The 10,740-nt window shown below is 35.0% G+C and overlaps 1 protein-coding gene across 1 annotated transcript in view; it reads right to left on the bottom strand.

The window, feature by feature from the left end:
* Window positions 1-10,740, bottom strand: part of LOC109105560 (stabilin-1-like) — a 38,225-nt gene that overhangs the window by 3,709 nt on the left and 23,776 nt on the right. The window contains 24 exon segments of the mRNA XM_042754589.1: window positions 1-102; window positions 867-1,000; window positions 1,083-1,227; window positions 1,311-1,504; window positions 2,613-2,720; window positions 2,851-2,883; window positions 2,886-2,954; window positions 5,585-5,734; window positions 5,832-6,018; window positions 6,690-6,746; window positions 6,961-7,107; window positions 7,351-7,411; window positions 7,602-7,777; window positions 7,849-7,908; window positions 7,977-8,108; window positions 8,842-8,997; window positions 9,254-9,334; window positions 9,423-9,470; window positions 9,577-9,603; window positions 9,605-9,697; window positions 9,797-9,868; window positions 9,959-10,035; window positions 10,404-10,529; window positions 10,652-10,731. The exon segment at window positions 1-102 is cut by the window's left edge and continues 67 nt beyond it. Coding sequence (XP_042610523.1) covers window positions 1-102; window positions 867-1,000; window positions 1,083-1,227; window positions 1,311-1,504; window positions 2,613-2,720; window positions 2,851-2,883; window positions 2,886-2,954; window positions 5,585-5,734; window positions 5,832-6,018; window positions 6,690-6,746; window positions 6,961-7,107; window positions 7,351-7,411; window positions 7,602-7,777; window positions 7,849-7,908; window positions 7,977-8,108; window positions 8,842-8,997; window positions 9,254-9,334; window positions 9,423-9,470; window positions 9,577-9,603; window positions 9,605-9,697; window positions 9,797-9,868; window positions 9,959-10,035; window positions 10,404-10,529; window positions 10,652-10,731 — 2,515 coding nt within the window.

The following is a 10,740-nucleotide window of genomic DNA, read 5'->3' as shown; positions in this document are numbered from 1 at the left end:
ACCAACATGATTATCACCGCATTTAGCAGAAGGAAACCGGATCGGATAGCCTGCTTCGTCCGGTCCGTCCATCCATCCTGCCACACATAGATGCATTCCCAACTGGAACAATAAAAAAGCTTTGTTTTTATAATGTAAATTAACCAGCCATTACTCCAGTCTTAGGTGTAAATATTATCAGTGTTGAAAACAGTTAATTATTAACAGTGCTGCTTAATAATTTTTTTAAGATTCTTTGATGGATAGAAATTTGAAAAGATAAAAAAAGCTTTATTTTCTAATGTAATTTAATAAACTACCAGTTGAATTAAACAAACTTTTAAGCAATGTATAATAGAAAAACTACTGACTAGTGGTGAAGAAAAAATATTTAGTATTAATATTTAGTTATATAGTGGTGAAGAATTTTTGTAAATTCATTCTGATTTAATAAACATCTTTGAATTTTTACACTAAAACAAAAAATACCAATTGAGAAATTGTTTGAAGAAACACTGTTTAAAGATGCGTTCAAATTTACAGTTGATTGTTCAAATTTTATGGGCAAAATCCAGTCAATTTTCAATAGGAATCAGCGCATTCGGGAGTTTCGCTTGAGGGTGATAAAGTTCATCATGCAGATTTCGCTCATGTTCAAATTGGTCATGAAAATTCACCACATTGACCGACAAAACCAAGCTGCTTGGCTTGAAAGTGACTTTTTAGTGTGATCTGTGCTTTATACACTGCTAACCTATTGACTATGAACAATGGACCTTTTTCATGAGTGAAATTCACTAACGTGACCGTACAAAGACTGTTGCTCTTATTCGCCACAACAGCATAAATGCATGATATGTACAGCTTAGTTCGGGTTCAAAAGTCACCTGTTGGGCATCAGAGAGCTGCTTGAATGTAGCAAGAGTAGCTCCCTCAGCCTCGCAGGCTTCCTGTGCTTGGCTAAAGTTCAGTTTATACTTCCCCTCAGGTGAGCGCAGGTGGAAAACTCCCCCTGTATTCACTGAAACATAAGAATAAAAGCCTTTTGTTTTTTGTATACTCAAAAATATTGGGCTGTCAATTAAATCATTGTGAAGTCGTACTATGGAAATGAAGGTCTTTGCATGTGGCTTTTGGGTCGCAGCCGCCGTTGTCCTCCAGGCAGCGGTCAACAGGGGGCACCACTTTCTCCAAACACTGGATTCCATTTCCCACATACCCCTTAAGACATTCGCAGCGCCTCTCATTCTGCCACAAGGTAAATGTTACATATTTTGTTTATCCAATTGTCGGATTAGATTACATTGACAAAAAGTAGAAGTTCCACATACAGGTCCAGTGAAAATGCATTCTGCGAAATCGCTGCAGCCACCGTTCGCCTCCTCTACACATCGGTTGATGGGTGAGCAGACGTGTCCATCTCCAGAGTATCCGGCCTGACAGGAACAGGTAACATTGATACCGCTCTGCAAACAGTCAGCTGCTTCGTGGCAGCCACCGTTATATTCACTGCAAAAATCTGGGGCTAGAAACACATACATTTCATAATCAAAATGGATTTTATCCATTGAAAGCATTCACAATAAGACTATTATGAACTTATAAACTGCAGCTTAGTACTTAGTATTTTTGTCATTTTTTTTATTTTTTATTATTATTACAAACATCTAAGGATACTTAAATCAAGATACATTTACCTAAAAAGATAAATGATATATTCATTTTGATATATTTTTCAGAAAAAAAGGCCATATTTACTAACAGCTTGCGCCGCGCAAATATTGTTTTGACAGTAAAATAGTACTGTCAGGATTTACTAAATACACGCATTGAAGAATTAGCGTTGAAAAGGCGTGGACACAGTTATTTTTGCACCTGACCTTATTGAATATGCATTTGTAGGCGTTTCGCTTTCAGATGCAAAATTTATGGGAGGAGAGTATTAAAATGAATTGCGCAACACGGTTTACTAATGTTTGCATTAGTCAAATTACTGGTATTTGCACCCATTATATAATGCCCAAAAAAGCTTGTCTTAAACTGCTGTTCTTGGTAGATTGAATTTAAATTTCCAACTTAAATTACCATGCCATAAAATCGCTGTATCATAAAATCGCCAAAAAATACAAAATGTTAAATAAAAAACATTAGCTAAGTGAAATATAGTACATTAATTTCATTGAAAAAGGGCTAAAACAAGAAAATCTGTCAATGGGGTGAGAAAAATATAAAAAGGAAAAACGCTTTCTTACCCCATCGACATACTTATTTGTTCAAGCATTAACAAACACACTTAATTTTAATAAATTTTTCAGAAAACAGTGGTAGAGCATTGTGTTTGCAGCACAAAAGGTTGTGGGTTCAATTCCCAGGGAACACACATACTTGTAAAAAAAAAAAATTATAGTCTGAATGGACTGTAAGTCGCTTTGGATAAAAGTACATATCATAAGCTGTTCAATAGCCTATATATTGGAGCCTTGGCCACATGATTCAGATGTAATTTTCATGTGAACATCTTGAGTTTGAATCTGAGCTCCCTCTTCTTTTATATTTATATATAAATATATAGGCCATTTGAATCCAGGACAGGCATCTTACAATCAGTCTAATACAACAGTCGCAATTCATACCCGTGCAGTTAATGCCATTTCCTCCATAGGGCGGCACACACTCGCAATTATTTTCAGGGAGGCACACTGCATTGAGATCACATGCAGGCGAGCAAATCGGCTTGACTTCTGTTAAATAACAGGCAAAAGAGAGTGTTTTAACTACTGAACAAGTCTAAAATATTTGCTACAACACTACGCATATATTTTGTAGATCTAGTACATTTGATAGAGCTTTCCATGTAAGGCCTGCTCTTACCGATTTTTGATTCGCAGTATTTACCCGTCCACACTCTTGACAGAAACAGCTGCCATCACCGTCCAGGCCGCTATTACACTTGCCATTGCTGGTGCAGTTACATGCTGTGAGAAAAGATGAATAAACTGTTCATTATAGCTGTTAGCACAATGTTGAGTAGTACTTATACAATAAAATTTAAACAAAAACATTTATACTGATCTGACAATTAATTTAAATGTAGACAAGTAATGTCATTTAAGTTTAATTTTCTGTGTATATATTTTTTTTGTTAATTTACTGACTTTGAAAAACTGCATATTTCATGTTTTTTTTTTACACTGCAAAGATTTTTATTAATCCGCATATTGTCTACATGGAAACTCACTTAAAACAATATAAATTTACATGAGAAGAAGAAAACATGCTTTCAGTGAATATATCTTAAAGTTATTTTATCTTACTACTTTGGCTTATTTCTTGTTTAACCATTTGGTGCTGTTTGCATGGAGGTCAAACATGACCAAATAGTTTATTTTATTTTTTTAAGTTATCTAAGTTAACTTTAAAGGTTATTATTATGAAAAATGCATGTTTTAGTCTAAAACTACATGGAAATCAAAGCCATGAATCTAAATAAGTTGTGTTCCAAATTTGAAGTTGATATCTCAAAAAAAAAAAAAAGAGTTTTCAGTAAGATTTTGTTTGGATGCAGTACCAAATGTTTCCACTAGATCAAATTTGCTTCCCATTAAATTCCAATGTGGCCATTTTTAACCGCAAACAGTACAATTGTGACTGCTTTTTCGCGACCATTTAACTTTCTATAAGGTCTGTTTTGGGTTTTGTTTTTGGTGTAGGTTTTCATGCCTTTTATTTTTATATGTTGCCTTGTTTCGTGTTCCCGTCATGTGTTTTCATACCCTGTCATGTGATCCTGCCATGTGATTCCCTTGTCTGGGTGTTATGTTCTGATTGGTTCCTTGGTTCATGTGTCATGTTCTCATTGGTTGGTTCCTGGACCCTCATTGTTTGATATAAATAGCCCTCATTTTGCCTTTGTTTTTTGTCTAGCTTTAATGTTGTAACCCGCTGTCGGTGAGTGTAGTACTGTTTTCGCCAAGTCAAGCCTGTTCAAGTCAAGCCTGTTCAAGTCAAGCCTGTTCAAGTCAAGTCTGTTCAAGTCAAGTCTGTTCAAGTCAAGTCTTTTTGGATTATGTTTTGTCTTTATGTTAAATAAACTGCACTTGGGTTCTCACTTCAACTTGCCTACGGTGGACTAATTGTTACACATAGAAAGTGCCTAAATCTTTACCAAGTTTTGTTGAAGTTTAAAAATATATATTTTCTATTAACAAAATACCAGGCAGTTTATAACAGACTGGACTTTGATTTAATTTATGCAATCAGGGCTTGTCCTTATTGCATCCTCATTGTTTCTGTGGTGTTTCTAGGTGGCAGAGGAGATTCAGTCTGTTGTTAAGCTGCTGCTCCCTCTGACAGATTTAGAGTCAGCAGAAATCGATCAGCCATCCCAAACCAATTCTTTAGATGAGGCACTGCTTCAACTGCAGAAAGTGGCCCGGACCCTTGCCATTAACCACACCTCTCAGGTGAGCTTAAGCCACACCCATCAGCTCATATGGGACACGCCTCCTTTTTGAATATGCACATACCTCCATTCTATTCTTAGGCCTCGCGTAACCATTGCATGCTCCTATTATTGTTAGAACAATAGTAGAATTTTTTTAAGTGCCCATATTATGCTTATTTACAAGTTCATGATTTCATTTTGAGGTCTGCTTAACCATTGCATGCTCCTATTATTGTTAGAACAATAGTAGAAATTTTCTTTTTTGGTCAGCTGGTTTGAGGTCTGCTATACCTAGTCTGTTGTTTATTGGTCAAACACTTATTTAATGGTTGAGGTCTGCTATACCTAGTTTTTTCTGTTGGCGACATTAACTTACTTTGGCATGGACTTTATGGTTTGTAACTTTATCTATACACTAATTGTTTTGAGTTTTGAAATACTGCTATCTGATAACAAACTTTTGGTTTTTGGTGTATGAATCAGTTTTTAATTTTATTGCAGGAAACAAGCAATGGAGACTGAGCTACTAAGAAGCAAGAACGAACTAATGACACTGAACAACCAACTTTTGGAAGCTGTTCAAAGTCGTCTAGAACTGTCCATAGAGCTGGAGGCCTGGAAAGTATGTTTAATTGCACATTTGATTATCAATAAAAATGCTAAATAGTTTGCTACTTTTCCTTTTGAGTATTTAAAAAAAAATAAAAAAAATAAGGAAAGAAAAAAAAGGGAAGAAAATATTAACATTAATTTATTACCTAGAAATATTATAATTATTTTCTTTATTTTTTTCAGGTCTGGTCTAGCTCATTTTAAAATGATAAAAATCAAACAGACATATTTGATTATCAATAAAAATGCTAAATAGTTTGCTACTTTTGCATTTGAATACTTGTATAAAAAAAAGAAGGAAACAAAAAGGGAAGAAAATATTAACATTAATTTACAGACACTACCCAACTGGCCAGTAGCTCCATTTTGTCTCCTTTCCAAAGCCAATTTCTTTTAAATCTGGATCCTGTATTTTGTGTAGTGCTCTATTTGCATAATTGTTCTTACAGTTGAGTTGTTTGATTTGCCTGTTCACTTAGTCTTCACTAACACTTGTGGATAAGGAATTGGGGACTGTTTAGGAAAAATTCATGGTTTTGTATAGGTTACCTGTGCAGTTCGGCCCAAAGTGATTGCTTTTACACAGCTCACAGCCTGTGCCTGTAAAACCTTTGTGACATTTACACGTCCCTGTGCCAGTGCGCCCGTCATCACAGTCTCCATGCTCTCCACACGGGGCCTCAAGTCCGCCAGGACACACTAAACCACAAACCAACACACAGTTTAATACCTATTGGCTGCATTGTTTCATGTAACATTTAAGGAACTTATTGCTTTTTATGTGCTAAATTCTCACCTTGACAGTCTCTTCCAAAGTGGTTTTTACAGCATTTAACAGCCCACGTCATTTTCTTGCATACCCGATCACAGCCAACCAAATCTCTGTATGAGTTGTATCCATAACCGTACGGGTACAACCTATGATAACTGGGCCTTCTGTACATGTAAGGCGAATAATGTCGTCCACATATGCTAGTCCTGTTCTGTAAAAAAGATACCAGTCTGAATCAAGGCATGCTATGTTTGTATAAGCATGTGACTGATTACCCCAGAAAATAAATTTAGACTTGGTTAAAAAAATAAACAATCAATAAAGTGGTGACTGCTAAAGTTTTGTTAATGCAACTGAACAAAAATAAAGTCAATAAAGTGTTAACTGCTAATATATATATATATATATATATATATATATATATATATATTTATATATATATATATATATTAATATTACAGAACTAACCAAACCAAAACAAAAACAATGAATGAATGACAGTAAGCAAATAAAGCTCTGACTACAAAAGTTTTGTTAATGTAAAAGAACCAAAAAATAATAAAAAGTAAGTCAATAAAGCGCTAACTGCTAAAGTTTTGTTTAACGCAACAGAACCAAAAAATAACAAAAATTAAGTCAATAAAGCACTGACTGCTAAAAATATTAACAAAACAGAACTAAAAATAACAAAAAGCAAGCCAATAAAGCGCTGATTTTTAAAAATGTTAATGAAACAGAACCAAAATATAACAAAAGAAGGTCAATAAAGCACTAGCTGCTAAAGCTTTCTTGACAAAACAGAACCAAAAAAATAACAAAAAGAAGGTCAATAAAGTGCTGCTGCTAAAGTTTTGTTAATAAACAAGATGCAGATCCACTCACTGAGTCCTCTGATCCGTAAGGACAACGGGGCGGCATATCGCAAGAACCACACAGTCCCTAAAGACAAACAACAGTACCACAACATTAGGACTGCTCATTTGTTTTTTTATATTAAAATCACTTTGAAACCCCAGTTGCACCAATAGTGGAACTAAACTGAACTGATAAATAACTAGGTGGTCTCTATTTTTTTTTAATTTGTGCTTTACTTTTTTTTTTGTTCAGTTTTTTGACGATATAAATAATCTGATTTAGTCTTAAAGTTTTGTACCTTTATCTCTATGCTTGTGAAGTTGTCGCAGCGAGCACCAATGCTTGGTGGCTCCAGAAGCTGATCAATCCCATGAGCGATTCCTGAATCAAACAACATGTTCCGCGCTACGATTCTGGCATTGTTTCCATTGATTAATATGTCGCCCTGAAAATCAGTCAATAAGACACGAGCAGATTTACTATCCAACTGTATATCACTAAACTGATAGTGAAACACGTCAAATTAATTTGCAACGATGCATGATGTAGTTTCCAATCTTTATAATGCATTTTAACTTAGCAGTAACACACATTATGGATACCTTTATACCTGGTGAAACATCAATATCAAAAACAATAAAAATAAATCATTAACATTTCAAATTTTTGACAACTTGCCAATACTTACAATTAAATTTTTGCTGCAACTGAAGGTGAGCTTGGATCCAAACAATGTTTCCATGCTTTTTCTCACCAGGAAGAGCAACAGCAGTTATCTGGACACATACATCCAAAATCATTTTGTGACTTTTAAAAGGAAAGTACTATGGTGGTACCACGGTAACAGTGATGCTATCAGATGGTAACACCATGGTACTTTGATATATTAACTTGATTGATTTCAGTTAAATGAATTTCACTGATGTTGGAGTCTGGTACCTCTGGTCGCGGACTATGTGAGCTTTGAGGTAGGCTTGTAACTTATCACGATGGTCTTCGCTGTACAGCCATTTCTTTCTGTCCTCAGGAAGACTGTTAAAAACGTCATCCGTTGGCCAGAACATGGTGAATGGGTAAAAGGGTTGATGCTGCACCACATGCATCAGTTCTGCATCCTGTGCGGAAGATGATTGTAAGAAAAATGCATATAGTCCAAAAAAAAAAAAAAGTGTAGCATAAATATTACCTGTAGGAGCTTGCTGAAAATTTTGAAGCCATATTGTTCAGCAGCTCTGGTAATGTTCAACTGCAACATAACTGAGTTTTAGTTTGTCGAATGACATTTTTATGACTTTTCTGAACTTACATACATACATTAGTGATGATATCTGCCTTGCCCGTTAGATCGTATGGAAAGAGGACCTTGTCTATGAAATGTATGACTCCATTGGAGCACTCAACATCACTGGTGATGATCTTTGTCTTATCGTTGATGTACACAACACCCTGAGACACAAAAGCAGACACTTCAGATCAGAGTCAGAAAATAACTTTTCCAGTTGGGAAAACAGCAGCTTTTATAATCTACTTATTAAATGGATCTGAGTTGTCTTTCATACTGTATGTCAAATTTTTATATTTATTCAGTTAATCTAATTAATCATTCAGAATTCTACCAACAGTCAGGCTGTTTTCAATAAAATTTTAATCAACAAAAAGCCATCTTTTCCTTGCAATGTGGCACAGAAGCCTGTTTAATGATGTTTTCTTCTTTTCTAAGATAGAATAATTGTGTGTTTCACCCCACTATCACCCCAGAATTTGGGAGGCATAATTGTTCATTTTGGTGTCATCTTTGCCATCGATAACGGGAAAGTTCACCCAAAAATGAAAATTCTGTCATTTACTCACCATGCAGTTGTTCCAAAACCAAGTTTTTTTATTCTGCTAAAACAAAAAAGTATTTTGAAGAATGTTGATAACCGAACAGTTGACAGTAGCCATTGACTTCTATAATGTGCAAGTCAATAGCTACAGTCAACTTTTTGATTACCAATATTCTTCAAAATATTCTTTCTCAACAAAAGAAAGAAACTGAGGTTTGGAACAACTTTAGGGTGAGAAAATCATAACAGACTTTTCTTTTTTTGGGTGAACTATCCCTTTAATTATTGACTCGGGTTCAGATAAATATCCAATATTGAAAATATAAAATGCGTTTGAAACTTCAAGGACTCACATCTCTAACACTGAAGCGTAGTTTATATCCGCTACTGGTAGCCACTTCTTTAACAGATTTGAGGTCTGATTCGCGCAGTTCTTCACAACTGACAATATGGTACCGCAGCAGGTCAGAACTGTGACTTGTATTTTTCCACTTTTCAACCTCCAGAGTCTGTCATGACAAGAAATTATATGACAACAGAAAAAAGTAAGGAAGTCATTATGAAATTTTCGATTTGTGCAAATGTTTGATTCAATGGTTTATGCTATTTCTAAGAGAAAACTGCCTTCGCAATCTTGCAAGCTTTACTTTTAAACACAACTTTTGAAAAACAAAATTTGTTATATATTGCCTATTTTTTACAGTCCAATCAATAACAATATATTTATAATGTTATAATACTTTGGTGTGATTCAGTGCAGCATACCGAAACATTTGCCACATAATCAGCATGAGGAACAAATACAGTGAAAGGGCCTTGACTGTACAGATCTCGGACTCTCATTACCTATAACACACATTATTATTGTTGTTAATATATCTCGAATATATCAAGAAATTATAAAATTCTCTCACAAATTGAAATGTGCACTTACACCAATATTTCTCCTCAACCAAGCTGCCTCAGGCATATGAAGAAGCTCCTGCAATAAACAATAATAAGATTAATTTGAAAAGCAGAAGTTGTTGTTTTTCATGTTTTGTCAGTCATAATTAATCAGCCTAAAATTAATCTTAAATGATGCTTACTCTATTGACAGTCCCTGCACACTTAAAAACCGTCTCCTTTGTAGCCAATATAGCATGTGCAATTACGTTCCCCATCCCCGAGGTATCTGCAAACAGCATTAATACTGCAGCCGCCATTATTCTGTGATAAAATAAAAATGTTTTGCATACAAAAATACCTAATATCAGATGATGATTTAATACAATTATTTGCTGTAATATTGTTTTTGAATTCTGTTACCTTGCGACAAGGATTAACTGCCAGACATCTATGACCTTGAGAAATAAAGCCAGGCTTACATGCACATGCAACCTGAAACAAATATAATGTTCAGCATTTTAAAGTTGACTTCGTAATGTTAACATTTGTTGTTAAGCATGTACTAAAATAAGTGACACAAACCCTGTTTGGTCCAGTTTTTTCATACATAAAGCATTTTTTGTCACATCCTCCATTGTCCACTAAGCAGGCATCCATTTCTGTAGTGAAAACACAATTACACAACTTTAAACAAGTAAATGCATACATACAATGCAAAACTGATAATTGAGGCCAATACAGAGCCCTGAGGCACATCCTAAGCACATATCACATAGCACAAAAAAAATCTTAATCAAGGCTGAATATAATACTAAACTAAAATCAAAGAAACCATAAAAAGCAGACTAAGACCAAGTGAATAAAAACACCACAAGGGATCGATGAAGATTGTAAATGCTAAATTGACAAATGTTGCACAAATGCTTTGAGAGATGATTTAAACATCAAATCTAAAACACAAATTCCATGGATCCACTAGACCACGCTAACCCATTTAGATATTAAAGGAAGTGAATCACACATTTACCAAGACACATAACTCCATCACCAATGTAGCCAGTTTTACATGTACAGCTCCTTTCACCAGGCAATGTTTTTGTGCAGTTTGCATTTATGGAACATCCTCCGTTGTTTGTGGTACATGGGTCAAATTCTGTGGAACACAAATCATTCACAATAAGACAAGGAATGTGCATTGGGAAAGTTAACAGGGTGAATTTTGAGTTCACTGAGGAAAACTTCAATGACAAATTTAGCAAAGAACCACAAACACACCTTTGCAAAATGTCCCATTACCCTTATAACCAGCTATGCAGGAACAAGTTGGAGGAGCTCCTGAACCTCCTGAGATACAGCTGGATTCA

Source organism: Cyprinus carpio, unplaced genomic scaffold (genome assembly GCF_018340385.1).
Source record: "Cyprinus carpio isolate SPL01 unplaced genomic scaffold, ASM1834038v1 S000006552, whole genome shotgun sequence".
Taxonomy (NCBI): Eukaryota; Metazoa; Chordata; class Actinopteri; order Cypriniformes; family Cyprinidae; genus Cyprinus; species Cyprinus carpio.
Note: the sequence above shows the minus strand (reverse complement) of the source record. Positions and strands in the feature narration are given on the sequence as shown.